Source organism: Gymnodraco acuticeps, unplaced genomic scaffold (genome assembly GCF_902827175.1).
Source record: "Gymnodraco acuticeps unplaced genomic scaffold, fGymAcu1.1, whole genome shotgun sequence".
NCBI classification, from domain to species: domain Eukaryota; kingdom Metazoa; phylum Chordata; class Actinopteri; order Perciformes; family Bathydraconidae; genus Gymnodraco; species Gymnodraco acuticeps.
The window spans coordinates 61,430-77,603 of NW_022991298.1; the positions used below are offsets into that span (position 1 = coordinate 61,430).

General features: G+C 39.4%; 1 protein-coding gene across 13 annotated transcripts in view; it reads left to right on the forward strand.

The window, feature by feature from the left end:
* The window catches only part of LOC117562351 (voltage-dependent N-type calcium channel subunit alpha-1B-like), a gene marked incomplete at its 5' end in the record, with an annotated part of 79,096 nt that overhangs the window by 59,147 nt on the left and 3,775 nt on the right, over window positions 1–16,174 (forward strand). For all 13 annotated transcript variants that reach the window (XM_034240162.1, XM_034240163.1, XM_034240165.1 and 10 more), the window contains 9 exon segments: window positions 1,600–1,705; window positions 1,824–1,931; window positions 2,932–3,041; window positions 3,791–3,957; window positions 4,445–4,577; window positions 4,673–4,783; window positions 7,201–7,239; window positions 8,855–9,116; window positions 15,827–16,050. In XM_034240162.1, coding sequence (XP_034096053.1) covers window positions 1,600–1,705; window positions 1,824–1,931; window positions 2,932–3,041; window positions 3,791–3,957; window positions 4,445–4,577; window positions 4,673–4,783; window positions 7,201–7,239; window positions 8,855–9,116; window positions 15,827–16,050 — 1,260 coding nt within the window.

Genomic DNA, 16,174 nt, shown 5'->3' on the forward strand with positions numbered 1-16,174 from the left:
TAACTCAAACATGCATGTGTGTGCGTGTGTATGTTTGCGTGTGTGTGAATCATTTTAATGAAGCATTGATCCAAAGCCCTGCATGGTGTGGATTTATGCTGATAGCTTTTTACTTTTACAAAACGAATGCCTGATGCATTTTGAGTTCTGAAGCCTAATGTAGAAATAGTGGTTAAATAACTATAAGCCTCTGTGGCTTCAAGTCTTTTTTTAATTAAATAATAAATCCATTCGTTTACAAACTGTCCGAAAAAAGTCCAAAGATTTCTGATTTCTATTGATATAAACCAGAAGCAAAGCAGCACATCCTCACATTGGAGAAATGTTAGATGTTTGATTGATACATTACTTAATCTTTATCAAAATGGTTGACAATAATAATATTCTAAAACCAACTCAGGTTTCATTTTTCAGGACATCAATAATTTCATTATTTTAACGACACTATAGAAGTTTTCTGAACAATCTTCATTCTGTGCACACATTTTAAAGTTCAGTTAAAGCTAATGAAAGGCCTCAGCAGTTTGATTTAGCAGACTTAAGGAGGGACCTCTCACAGTGTTTAAAAATACATTTTCACAACGAGCAATGAATGTGGATTTCCACCCTATCTTTGACAGTGTAGCCGTCCAGTGTGTTTGGAGAGGAGCAGAGATTACAGCCACCCATAACTCAGTCAGTCTACATCTGACATGTGAGTAAATATGAGACCTGATCTTGTTAGCGTACAGTAACAGTTTGATGGACAGCTTCCTGTCCAGCAGCAACCTCCCTGTTTCTCTTCCAAGTCATTATTTTCAAAACAAAGACATGCTGCTATATTTCTCCAGCAGCAGTGAGAGCTTAGCATGTTCTCTGAGCGCACAGTGGCTAATCATATTTCAGCTTTTAGCAGAAAAGGCTATGCTTTCGAAGGATTTGCAAAAGTCTCATAGCAACGGCAGCAGCTTTAAACTCCATGCATTCATGTGTTTACTGCTGTTAGCTTAAACAAGGTGTATGGTGGGCAAACTGGCAGAGACCTATACATTTGCTTAAAAATATGCATTGGCTAATTTAGAAGAAATGTAAGGAAACTTAAATGAAAGCATTATTATGAAATATTGAGATTTAAATCAAAGATTCAGTGCTTCCAGCTTCTCAAATGTGACAATATGAGGATTTTCTCTGTTTCATATAATGTACATTAAATATCTTTGGGATTCACCCTATTGGTCAGACTAAAGAAATCAAAAATTGGGATGGACTTTTTTCATTCTTTTTTGTAGACTAAAAGACAAAAAATGGTCATCAGAACCAAAATGTATAGGATGAGCGTTAATATAAATAGTCACTCCTTGCAACCCTTACTCGTAACTATATACGGGTTTTCCACCAGTTGTTTTATGGTAACTGTTACTGGTAGGGTGACTGATGATAAACTGACATCATTTAAGATGAAAATCATTCATTCATTTATTATTTAAAGACTAAGAATTAAGTTTAAAACGATTTTAATTTCTACTGTAGTTATTTATTTAATCCAGCCTCAGTTCTAATGTGGTGTTGGTTGTGTGTTCCTGATTCATGGTCCCTCCTCTTTGCTCCCACCCCTCTCAGCGATTGGTGAGGATGAACATGCCCATTGCGGAGGACAAGACGGTGCACTTCACCTCCACGCTGATGGCCTTGATCCGCACGGCGCTGGAGATCAAACTGGCATCTGGTGAGCGCCTAAAACTACAGATCCAGAATGCCTCGTGGCCGGACTGATGGCTCTGATTTTAAATCTGTGATGGCTGTGGTGCAGAGTTGATGTGACATGTTTGTGGGCCCATCCTCAGGGGTCCTGGCGCAGCATCTTTGCGACGCTGACCTGAAGCGGGAGATCGCCCGCGTGTGGCCCAACCTGTCGCAGAAGACCGTCGACCTGCTGGTGACCCCACCCAAATGTGAGTTGCTGTCCACTTGACCCTTTCAGAATCAGAATACCTGGGGCAAATGAATAAAAAAATTACACAATTTACAAAATACACATCCTGTAACAGTTCTTAGGATTTAGCAGCCATGTATATATTGCAGTTATTATCGGCATATATATATATTGCATATATTGTACATATATACTGTGCAATATATACCTGGCTGCTCAATCCTAAGAACTGTTACAGGATGTGTATTTTGTAAATTGTGTAACTCTTTATTTTATATTATATCATAACTTTTTTTTTTTACTTAGTACTTTTGAATGCATGTAACATATGTAACATTAAGCTGTCTGTGGCTCTTTTCTGCTGTAACAACGTACATTTCCCCTCTGTGGGACTAATAAAGGTATTCTGATTCTGATAGTTGGTATTTAACAACAAGGGGTATTTTAAATGTAATATTTTTGAAATAACCACCATGGCCCCTAGTAGACCCCCACACACACAGCAACACAGACTATAACAGGCTGTGTTGTTATGTGTGTGGGGGTCTACTAGGGGCCATGGTGGTTATCTGTTATTGAAATAATAAAATAATCTACGGAAGCATGGAGAAGCAAAACAATTATTGTGATCTATTTTCTAAGTCTGTCATAAATAGTTTTCTCTGTGAAAAACATTTTATCTGTGACACATCTGTGGCTCTCTCTGAGACCTATGTTGTTGATCACATGGCGCCATCTTCTGGCCACCTGTAGGAACTGCCTCTCACTCTCCCCTCTCCCCTCTCCCCTCTCCCCTCTCCCCTCTCCCCTCTCCCCTCTCCCCTCTCCCCTCTCCCCTCTCCCTCTCCCCTCTCCCCTCTCCCCTCTCCCCTCCTCCCTCTCCTCTCTCCCCTCTCCCCTCTCCCCTCTCCCCTCTCCCCTCTCCCCTCTCCCTTCTCCCCTTTCCCCTCTCCCCTCTCCCTTCTCCCCTCTCCCCTCTCCCCTCTCCCTCTCCCCTCTCCCCTCTCCCCTCTCCCCAGACAACGAGCTGACGGTGGGGAAGGTCTACGCAGCCCTGATGATCTTTGACTACTACAAGCAGACCTGTGCCAAGAGACTCCAGCAGCAGAACAACACAGGCTTACCTCAGGTACAGCGTGATAAGTATTCTGTACAAACTGTAAAGTCCACTGAGACAAATGTAACATTTGTGATATTGGGCTATATAAATAAACATTGATTGATTGATTGATTGATTGATTGATTGATAAGAAGTTCTAGTACTGATTGAAACAAGAATAACAAGATATAACTCCATTATACTGTATTTTAGGAGCAGATGCATCATCTACAGTTTTCAGTTAATTCCATATAGTCTCATTTAAGACTGAATTCAACCAAATGTAAGTCTAATACCTTGTTTCATAATCGGGCTTTGTGGTAGCCCAAATGTCATAGTTTCATGAAATTCTCAAGTATTTTTTGTTTACCTATTTGGATTTTTCGTGATTGGAAAATATTGTAATTGATTATTGTATGTTCATCTTGACTGTGTTTTAGTCATAATCTGTATTGTACAATTGAGAAAGAAAACGTACAATACATCTTATAACTGGATGAGATTGCTTTATATACACGTGTGCATATATAACTAATGGCAACAGGAACTATTTTTAAGAGATTACCTTTTACTGATTCAGCAACATGCATCATTGACGCGATTTTTCAAATAAAGGGAAACTTATTTCAACCAAATTGAGTTGTGAAAGCTGAATATGAGACTAAATAAAAATACTCAGAAAGAGGATTTTTATTTTTCATTTAAGCACAACTACATTTGACCTTTTGTAAAAACTGATCTCTTTCAGTGTGTATAAACGTTGTCAATCTGTCCTGCAGAGTAAACTCGGGACGCTGTTCCGTCCCGTACTGACCCTCACTCAGATAAAGGAAGTAGAACCAACGTTCCCCTTCCCCAAAAAGCCCAGCCCCCCCCAGCCTGAGCCAGAAACCAAGCTAGTGGCACTGCCCAGTACCAGCATCCCCTCCATCAGCAGGGACACAGCGTAAGTAACTGTCACACATATATTCTCTGTGATACATTACTGTCATGATCACATACTGTATGTTTACCTTGTTTTTGGAGTGCCTAGAGAAATGAAAACTCACTTGCAGGAACAATTATATGCTTTTAGTCCTGTTAAAATAAATAAAATAAATTCAGACTTTCCTCTCAAGGCTACCATACGATACGTCTTATACAGAAGAAACCAAATATATCCACAACATATGTGTAGCTTTTTTTTTTTCCTAATGTAAAATAATCTTTAGGTACAAGACAATATGTTTAGCGATATATAGGAATTGTGTTCAATTCGTTTATTATTATTATTACTTCTGTTTTTAACGTGGAATTGAAAAAAAGGGAAACTATCTTCATTATTAAACAGTTTAGACTGACACTAAGAAAGGTGTTTCCTCAGTTTAAATATGATCCTTCACGCTGTTTAGCTGCCAATATTACAGTCAGAACTCTTGTGAATTTTTAAACAGGCTAAACCAGACGAGGGTCATAAAACATTCCCAGTCCGGAGACGTTTCTCAGATGGCACAACAGAGACCCAAAGTCCGGAGGAAACTACAGAGAGGCCAGTCAGAGGATGTTCCCTACACCACCAGACCTCAGGTACTCCAAGGAAACTCTATCTTCAAATGTTATTTCACATTATATTGTTCTGTGTTACCCCCATACACCGTACTACATGTTCTTTTTTCATGCAGGAATTCGTTGAGCTGACGAAGGTGGAGGACGTTTCAGACTCAGAAGCATATCCGAGCCTGGAGGGCCACTGCAGAGCGGCTTCTCTGCCCAGACTCAACGCTGAGTACTACGTAAGCTTTACAGCGGCGTGGAATACCTGAGAAATCATCTAACAGTGGCTTCTGAGGTGTAAAACATGATAGAAATGTCCGTCTTTGGCAGTTGAACAGGTGGATGAGGTAGGCTGAAAAAAGGCTGGTGCAATACTGAGTGGTAGCCCTTTAGTGAAGCAGCCGCTCTGTTGCTCCGTCAGTCCACATCAGTTCATCCTACTGACCCCCGCACCACCTCTCCTCTCTGACAACTTCACATTTATCACAGATGAGGAAACTCAGGATAGAGATCGACTCGGCAAAGGATGCGTGAATGTGTTGATTTGATTTGTATAAGAAAGTTATGAAAAGACACAAAAAATGATCCGATGCTGGTTAAACAGTGTGCCAACTTTTACAAATGGACACAAAGGGACAGACTGTTTTTGATATTTAGATTTCATTTAGGGGATAAAATACGTATTTTCCATCTTTTTTTGAGGGTTGCATGAGAAGATCAATCCCACACTGTACCGTGTGCAGCTAGGGTTAAGAGGCTTATCATATTAAGTAGTCTCAAAAATATAAATATTATTTTTCACCATATCCACAGTGTGGATAGAGATCGACTCAGCAAAGAATGTGTTGATTTGTATAAGAAAGTTATGAAAAGACAACAAAAAAATCAATTGCTGGTTAAACAGTGTGCCAACTTTTACAAATGTACACAAAGGGACAGCCTTTTTTTTATATTTAGATTGCATTTAGGGGATAAAATACTTATTTTCCATCTTTTTTTTAGGGTTTTATGAGAAGTGTTCTGCGTTTAGTACCGTGTGCAGCTAGGGATAAGAGGCTTATCATATGAAGTAGTCTCAAAAATTGAAATGTTCCACCATATCCACAGTGTTTTAATTCATTAAGTCCTTTTGTATTGAGAATGAAAATAATTTGATGGATTACAGATACTGTTTCCACATGGTACAGTAAGTATTGAACCTCATCGAGATAACATGTTAACACATAACATACATTACTGTCAGTGAGTTAATTATCTTAGATATCTTATGGATGTTATTTTATAATGTTTTAAATGTCTTCGGTTGGATTATTATCATATTTTGTTATAGTTCATACAATAGTCAAACTCAACTGCAATCTAATTTATCATCTGAGTTTTGCATATCCCTTGATTTTAAATGAGTTTCACCGACTGCCTTCTGATACTTGTTTAACTTTCATTGTCATTCTGTGAGTTACCAGCGGCTCTTGTCTGTTGCATATTTGTTTCATGTCAGGATGATTTTTCTGTCTGTCACTTGTCTGTCTCCTGGACTGTCTCACCTGTCTGTTAGCTTCTCTGTGTCTTTGTCCCCAACGCACTTAACATGTGCTTTCCTTATGTGTATGTTGCATTTTGCCCTCTTACTCTTTCTATTCTCTTTTCAAGAAAAAGGCTGCATTTATTCTACATATTTTTTCATTGTCAACAAATGCCATAACAAGACCAAAACCAGCAGTTTGTAAAGTTGTTCTTTATGTAAAGATTTAAACTAATGGAACCACTAATGGAAGCCCAATGCATTTGCAGTATTAGAGCTAGTGGTGATATTGATGGGTAAAAAATGTCTAACCAACTCAGGACACACAATGGCTGATGTCAGGACCGCCGTGTTTTGGTATAAATGCACCTTAGTATTTGTTTTCCATGTCCCAGCAGTAGTTTTTCCAAACACAAAGGGGGATATTATAGTATATTATATTATTAAGCGTCTTTGAGCACCTGTAAAAGCGCTAACAAATTAAATCTATTATTATTATTATTATATGGAGCTAACACAGCAGGAATGTTCTTTAACTCAATCGTTTTTGAAGTCGTATACTTAACAGTTACTATGGTGGAGAAACAAATAAAAGAGCTTTAATGACAAGTCGGATGAAACATTGTTTGTCTTCATCAGGGCAGTAAAAGAGAACAACACTGATATCTTCCAGATTTTAACTTTGACTATTTCATTGAAAAGCTGGGCATTGTAGTTTTTAGCAAATGTTACACAAATAAGACAGAAAAAACATATTTGTCAGGGACATTTTTCAATCGGCATTTTTCCTCTCTTAACTCCAGTCCGTCAGTTACTATTTTAACAGCATAAAGTATGTTTGAGCAAACAATGTGAATGCCTTCTTGGTGATAAAGTAGCATTTTACCCAGTGTGGCTTTATGGCAGATGGAGGAAATAAGTGTCTCAGACTTTGAAGATACACAGACACTTTTTATTAGATGGATAAACACAGTGTTGATTTTGGTCTTGTCATAGTATTTATTGTCAATAATTAAATACATCATGTCACCAGCCTCATGCTTCCTGAGTCTCCTCTCTCCTCTTCTGTCCTCCCTCTCTGATTTGATGCCCACTGCTAATGTTTGCCCACCTCTTGTGTGTGCTGTCTGATAGCGGAGCCACCCTCGCCACGCCCCTGGGACCCACCTGGCAGTATGTACCACCTGTTGTGCCACCTCACTCATTCACTTCTTCTTCTTCTCTCCTCCTCTCCTCCTCTCCTCCTCTCCTCCTACACCCTCTTCTTCTTCTGTCATGTCTGTGTTTGCCTCCATGCGCTCCTCTCATATCAGTGCAGAGTTCACATCCTCCTACATACAGTATACAGTATATTCCTGTCATTACATGGAATTGAAAAACATATATTTACATTACAGTACAGTATTACACTTCAAGTCAAATGTGGTGGTGTGTACTGGATGTGAGTTTCATTATGTAGTAGTGTAGTAGTGTATTTTTGTGAGTCTGTGTGTGATTTTGGAACAAGGCGGAGACAGTACTGCTGCTTTCTTGCTTTGAAATAACAATTTTTATCTTTTTCTTCTAACTTAACCATAAAATACATCTAACCTTATCGGTCATTTGATGTTACGTTCAGTCTTAAAATCTTTTTGTAGCACACAAATACAAAAGCAAAGTCTAATTTATCACTTGACCCTTTGACTGAACCTCACTTTCACACTCCTTTTAGTAGTTTGAAAGAAAAGGGGGGTTTATTTTACTAGCAATTCAAGCAACTCAACTGATAATTAAGATTTTAAGACTGCATACTATATACAATGACTTAATATGGATCTTTTCCAAAGTGTTGTGATATTGTTGTTTCTGACTATAGCTACAGGCCAGGCTGTGAGGTGGGAACATGAGGAACAGCACAACCACTCTAAATATGTCTGTTAATGAATTTAAATATAGTCTGCGTCATATACTGGCTTTCCAAAGTTTTTATAATAACTTGACAGATGCACTTTCAACGCTATGCGAAGCTGTCTGAATATGTACTGATACTTTCGGAAACTAAAATCATGAAAGAAAAACAATTCCCTATAATAATCAGACATGATCCATGCAGTAGCCACCAGGTGGGGTGGTAACTTAGCTCCAGTTCCTTCCTACATCAGTCTATTGCCTGCTAGTTGCACTGTCAGTCAGATCAGATGAGGTGGGGTGAAGGTCAATGTCCTCAAAGCATTAGTGCCAGTATACATCCATGGAGAATGATTGGTATATGCACGATTTTAAGGGAAGTCACCACTGAATACTTAAAGCCAAACATAATCTATATCTTATTTTTTTAATAACAATATCACATGACTATATTAAAACAATGTGATATGGGAGAGGGGTTACTCATCTTTACATGTTTTAGTGGAATCAACCTTTTGGTAAATAAGCAAGTATTAGCTGCTACAGAAAAGTACACTTAAGTCAGAAATGAAATTATAAAAATGCCATAAAATGCCTATACATATGCTACAAAGGCCCATGTCCACAACCCCCCTCATTTTTTGACGAGCAGAGATTACTGCTAGCTTACGTAAGTATTCAAGTTTTGTCACAGATTTGTGTTCATTCTTCTCACTTTTTTCTTACATCTGTGCGTAGAGAAGAACGGGTAGAACGTCAGTCTTAAGACAACCGTCCACTGGTTGTGTCGTTTGTGTGTTGTGGCTATTTTATTGATCCAGTATAAGTGGTTTTGGTGTAACACCACAGCCGCCCCTCTCCTTTTCTTCCTACTCATCATCATGTTTCTTTACCCTCTCAGCCGATTGTGGACCTGAGTCCCATCAAGCGCTCGGCCTCCTCGCTGACGCCGCAGCACTACCAGGAGGTCGGGCTGAGGGAGTATGACCTGGAACAGCCCGGCTTGGCTCAGTCCCCGACGGGCCCAGGTCAGATCCAGGACCAGGACAGAGCCCACCACCATCACCACCACCACCGCTGCCATAGACGCAGGGAGAAAGATAAAGACAAGAAGCAAAAGTCTCTGGATAGAGCTGGATCAGTGCAGCCATCCAGCACAGTTGGTGAGACAAAAAAACGTTGATGATAGATGATAGACAAAGTGACTTTATTCACATTTCAGTAAGGTACCTTTAAGTAAAACAAGCATTACAATCACTGTCTGTGACTGATGAGGTTAAAGGAGCAGTGTGAATGATTTGAATGAATGTATTGCCCCCCATTTGTTGTAAAAGTGAAGCCAATAGGAAAAGGACTTATACTTGAATTCTCTCTAATATTCAGCACGATTGACTGAAGTCAAATGGCACAGAAGTCTATGAGAAAATTCACTTTATTTATCATCTGAGTTACATTTGCTTTCAGAGTGTATGGTCTCATCTGATTGTTTGAAGTCCTCTTCAAAATTGCACCTTATTGATTTTGGAAATGTAAAGATTATAAAGCAGAATATGTTTCAAGGAGTAGCTTGTGATTGAGAGGTGGCTAACTAACGTTGGTGCTAGAGAGGGCTTCTCGTCTTTGTGTGTTACCTGACGGGCACCATGGGTTCTTCATAACGCTTAGAAAAGAGAGGGGTGATCAGAATGGTATGCAGTTGATTGCAATCTGCAACGTCACAGCTAGATGCCACTGGAACGCTCACAATGCAGCAGGGAGATTCAATGTGCCGCTATCCTGTCATTAACAGTAGTGGCCACACAGAAAAAAGGGTTACAGTCTTGCTTCACACGCTCTGTCTACAACGCTAATATGAGTGTAAAACATTTGACCGAATGTCATCAAATAGAGCTTAATAGTCAAGGTATTAAAGTATGATAAAAGTAAATGAAGTGGCTTATTATAGTTTGTTGAGAGATTCATTATTTTGACTGGGCTATTCATATAATACAGCGATAAACTTAGAAACTTGGCACCACTAATGGAGAGACAGCGATGGCAGGCCAGGCTTTCCTTGTAGATTACTCTGACGTCTCATCGTAGCTGCAGACATTCTTTATAGGATTAAGGTTCCATGATCGGGTTATGTAGGTGAAGGGGTTTCTGCTGCGCTTCATCCAGGGATTTTACATGTCAGGCTTTCCATCTGATTAGCACAGCGAAGGAAAATCTGCTTTGCTGGGGATTTCTGTTCCTTTTTGTTCTATAAGTAGTTCCCTTTGTTCCCCATGACCCTTAACAGTTGTATTTATCAAATGTAGACTGAGCTCCACTGACTTCACACACTAAGATAAAAGGTTGTCCTAATTTATGGATGGGATGGGATGGCAAACTGGAATCAATGGTTATTGAAAATAAAACAGATGTTGCTTTGCCAGCTTTCAGTGTGGGCTTGAAATGATGCAGAGATGTCTAAAGACCTTTAAAGGCGGATTGTGATTGTAATGCTGTTGTCAAGAGTATAGATACCCAGCATAGAACCTTGTGGTACCCCTTTTTTATTCTATGGGGTTGTTTTAAGACCAACAGTACAAACTGCCTGTGTTGTGTACAGTCTAGTTCTGAGCAAAATCATCCAAAACCCAGCACATGTGTTGGTGCACTTATGGTTATGGTTAGACAAGTAAGATGCAGCTGTGTCAGCTACTGTATAAAGAAACAGTGACCCATTTTATAAAAAAAAAATCAGTAACTTCATACCATTCTTTTCACACTGTCCATGTTTGTTTATTATTTTCCATCAGTGTGAGGTTTTGGGACAGCTTTTCGCAGCGTCCATAAATGCACATCAGTAAATATTTTCAAACTGATATGCAGAAGTAAATAACTTTTACAATGATGTTTTATATTAGTTTGAGGAAAAGAACAAAAAACAGGAGAGCTTTGAACTGATGTCACTGAACACTGATTTATTGGAATTTACAGCGGGAGAATGGAAAAGGCCATTTGCTGTAGCACTGTAGTGTCAGAGCCTCTCGCCAAAACAACTCTGTAGTTCCTTCTCCTAAATGGCTCTTTTTACCCACAGAAAGGTAGTTATCAAACCTTCACTCAGACAAACAGACATAACCAGTTACATTTCAGCCTCCAGAGGTCTCTAACGTATAGAGCATATTGCATATATGACATCCTATCATTATCTGAAGGAGAGAATGTTGACAACCTTGCATTATGCATATTCACAAGTAAGGTGGATGTCATCTCTTAACACAACTCATGAAGAGATCCTGAGAAAACAAGCGCCAGCTAAACTTCATACAATAGGGCAGGGGTTTTCAAAGTGTGGGAAGGTGAGCCTCCCCTCAAGGCAAGGCAAGGCAAGTTTATTTATATAACACTTTTCAAGACAAGGCAATTCAAAGTGCTTTACAAAAAATGAAAGAGATTAAGAAAATGGCATTTAAAATCAGTCATTAAAAAGAAACCTAATAAAAGAAACATTAAAAGAAAAAATACATGGATAAAAGTTACAGTGCAGTTTAAGATATGAATAGTTCAATTAAAAGCAGCGACAAAAAGAAAAGTCTTCAGCCTGGATTTAAAAGTAGTCAGAGTTGCAGCGGACCTGCAGGTTTCTGGGAGTTTGTTCCAGATATTTGGAGCATAATAACTGAACGCTGCTTTACCATGTTTAGTTCTGACTCTGGGGACAGAAAGCTGACCAGTCCCTGAAGACCTGAGAGATCTGGATGGTTCATAATTTAGCAGGAGGTCAGAAATGTATTTTGGGCCTAAACCATTCAGTGCTTTATAAACCAACAGCAGTATTTTTGAAATCTATTCTTTGACACACAGGAAGCCAGTGTAAAGACTTCAGAACAGGAGTGATGTGATCCACTTTCTTAGTGTTAGTGAGGACTCGAGCAGCGGCGTTCTGAATCAGCTGCAGCTTCCTAATAGATTTTTTAGTGAGACCTGTGAAGACACCATTGCAGTAGTCGAGTCTACTGAAGATAAAAGCATGGACAAGTTTTTCCAAATCCTGCTGTGACATTAGTCTTTTAATCCTAGATATATTCTTTAGGTGATAGTAGGCTGATTTAGTAACTGTTTTAATGTGACTGTTGAAACTCAGGTCAGAGTCCATGACTACACCTAGATTTCTGGCTTTATCTGTTGTTTTGAACATTGCAGACTGAAGCTCAGCGCTAACTTTTAAACGTTCTGCCTTGGCTCCAAAAACCATTACCTCAGTTTTATCTTTGTTTAATTGGAGAAAGTTCTGACACATCCAGTCATTGATTTGTTCAATGCACTTACTCAGTGTTTGAATTGGAGCATAGTCTCCTGGTGAAATTGTCACGTAAATTTGTGTGTCATCTGCATAGCTATGGTAACTTATTTTGTTGTTCTTCATTATCTGAGCCAGTGGTAGCATGTAGATGTTAAAGAGAAGAGGCCCCAAGATGGAGCCTTGAGGAACCCCACATGTCATATTTGTCAACTCAGATGTGTATTTACCTATAGAAACAAAGTTGTTTCTGTCCTTTAAGTAGGATCCAAACCAATTTAGAACTGTTTCCGAAAGTCCCACCCAGTTTTCCAGTCGGTCTAGTAATATGCTGTGGTCAACAGTGTCAAACGCAGCACTGAGATCTAATAATACTAACACTGAAGTTCTGCCACTGTCTGTGTTTAAGTGGATGAACATAAGAACATAAGAACAGCCGGGCCCCCGCTCCCAATTATTATTGCTATTATTATTATTGTTGTTGTTGCTACAGTATAATGCAGGGGTATTATTATCCAGTGGAAAGTCCTTACCTACTGGCCTATTTAAATCAAAGTGGTTACTTTTTGTGGCTGGGCAGTGTAGTTTTACACACCGTCTTATTTGACTTTCTCAGGACATACAACTGTTTTTTCGGGGCAGACCCCCCCGCGAACGAGACTATTTTTTTTTGTTAAGTAATACAAGACAGAATGATGTGATGATCTCCGCGCTATAGCTGCTCCGTGCATGCATGCAGTGACATGGATTAGAGACGGTTGAATGCTGCTGGTTTGAGCATTGCAATATATTTATTTTCACTGTTATTTATTTATGATTATCCTTGGGCTCAGCAAATGTTTGATGTCAGCTGTTGCTGTCTTTTTTTCTATAGTTAATACTAGTTACTGAAATAGAGCCCTGCTGTTTTGTCAGGGCCTTTTCTTTAAATATAATTTTAAAATGTCGATACAGTAGCCCCTTTTTTTAAATGTCTATGCTTAAGTTGTTATAGGTGTTGGGTGGTATCAGAGAGTTACACGGGTCTGTAAATGCAATGAAAACATTTGGCCACAGCAAATCATTTATATTAAACATGTAATTTTTACATTTGAATACTTCAGTACAAAGGATGTATTGAATAATTTAAGTGATATATGTGTACACATATAAATAATTAGTCAAAACAGGGCTACATTTGATTTAATTATAAAAGGTATAATATGTGGTAAACTGAAGAGCCGTTTGGGAGCCGAAAGAGCCGGCTCTTCTTGGTGAGCCGAGCCAAATGATCCGGCTCACCAGGAAGAGCCGGAATTCCCATCACTACTTGCGGTCCGAATGCGCCGTCCCGTTCAGATGAAATCGCCACCAATCACATTTCCTCGCTCGCGCCAGGGCCGGTGGAGGGGTTACAAGGCTCGCGTCTTGTGCTGCATTCACTTGCACTCGGACATTAGGGATTTTCTCTCATAAATGTGAGCCACAACTTTTATTTCAAAACAAAGCTGACGTTTTCTGCCAGACGCTGTCTCCTCTTTCACTTTAGGTAACTTCACTAAAAACCGATCCATGTTGCGGCTCGCATAAAGTTAGCTGAAGTTAACTAGCTAGATTTCACTGTTTCTCGTAATTTTTTTCTCACGCTGCGCCTCCCCTGAAGCTCTCTGACGCCTCCCAGGGGCGGCGCGCCTCACACTTTGAAAACCGCTGCAATAGGGCACTCAAGGCCAAATGCCTGCTGCCTGTACAGACAGAGAAACATGAACTGAGGCAAGGAAAGAAGTGAAGGATTAATAGAAGGTGACCAGTGAAATAATTCTCTATCACAATGGAATACTTGTTTTCTTTGTTTGCCATCAGGGGTCGTCTGCTAGAGCGATTAGAGCCTGAGAACGGGTGGCAGGGTGTTTTTTGTGTTAACACTGGAGGGCAGCAGCTGGGCTTTATTGCCGAGATAAAAGGCCACAGTGGACAGGTCCAGCACATGGATTTATGGGTACCTCTTGGTGAGATAGCAGAACATCCCACAGCCCTCTGTACATCTATTAAACTGGGAGGAGCAGAGGGAGAGTTTCACTCCTCAAAGCTTGTCGTTCTCCAGGCAGATCCGACACATCACAATGATGAATAGGCTTCTGTGTTTCTGTCATCGCGGATTTAATCTAAAAAAACGAGTCATTCCAGCGCTGAAGAGAGAGTTGTTTCTTCCACAGTGCTTTGCTTTATGCCACACACCCAAAGACTAGATAACAACACACACACATACAGACAAACATAGACGAGCCATTTGTCTTTAATTAGAGGTGTAGTGAAATATCGTGGGATAACATTACACATCACAAAAACATGATACGTCTCGTGAAACTAAAACTGGACCACATGTTGTTGATGATGTTTACATTCTTTGGATTGATGGAGTGTATTATTGGTGTTGCAGGCCAAGTCTATAGAAAAACTATAAATTGAAAGCACGGTTATCGCCTGAGGAATGATGACTAAGGTTTTTCTACATTCTTTGAATTGATGGAGTGTATTATTGGTGTTGCAGGCCAAGTCGATAGAAAAACTATAAATTGAAAGCACGGTTATCGCCTGAGGAATGATGACTAAGGTTTTTCTACAGCCATAGTTGATTTTCATTCAAAGTCCTCATGTGTACACTTTGAAAATGTCTGACTCTGACATCCCTCAGGGAAATAACACGGCCACAAATAGTTGAAAGCAACGTGTACAATATGTGTTAGCAATTTCACCAGCATTGTCTAATTTTACTCTAAATCATATTGGCTTTGAAGTATGTTCAAAGTTTAATCTGTGCATCAAACTAAACCGTATGTATTGTATAGAACCGAATTGTGATCTGATGTTTTATGTCACAAAAATCCTCTTTGAATGAATATAAACTAAGCTTCAAAGTGATCTTCTATCTTATCTATCTTATCTCCTTTTTATTCTTTTTCTTTATTAGTTTTCATGGTGTTTACTACAGTTCTGAATGGGGACCCTTATGCAAAAACATGGCTCCATAGTAGGGCTGCTCAATTAATCGTATTTTAATCGCAATTACGATTATGGCTTGCAACGATTACGAAAATAACGTAATCGAAATATAACGATTACTTTTTTATTATTATTTGATTTTTGATTTTTTTCAGTTGAGTGAAACTTAAAGTTCAGGGTAATCAACTGTTAAAAACATACTGTTCAAAAAATAATTCTCCAATAAATTGATGTTTTCAAAGTAAATGGATAATCGTTTTTAATAATCGTGATATCAATTATTGACCCAAATAATCGAGATTATGATTTTTGCCATAATCGAGCAGCCCTTCTCCATAGTGTTGAAAAACTCCACAGAGTAGCTTTAATCTAAGACTGACTGAATATGTATTTTTCTAAATACAAAATAGATGATGTAGAGGGTAAAAGGAGGGTGATATTCTAAATGTATAAAACCTCTTAATTTTTTGTTGTTTTCCCCCTCGTAAACTAACAATGTAATCGTAGCTTCCTTATTACTATTTATATACTACAATGACCCTGAATGCTGTCATAGATTATGAGATCTAGTCTATTGTCTACCCTCTTCCCCTGATTTTGTTTGATGGTGCCGTCCTCCAGATTCGTTCACCGACCCTTCAGCGGAGGGTTTGTCCAGAGAGCGAGCGAGGGAGCGTGACCGCAGCCGGCCTCATGAGAGGAGGCATCACTCCTCAGCAGGAGAGAAGCAGCGCTACTACTCCTGTGAGCGTTACGGCAGCAGAGAGCAGTGTCACACCAAATCAGCCGGTCCCAGCAGATCCACGTCACCCGGAGAGGGGCAGGACGCTGCTCTGCTCAGACAGGTCAGTTACTGCTATATGTTCCTCAGTGATTGACAGCTACAGTAGCTTGTGCACAACCCTTTGGTCTGATTGTTTTGGACAATGAAACATTGGATTTGAAGCAAAAACTGACTGTGAAGTTAAA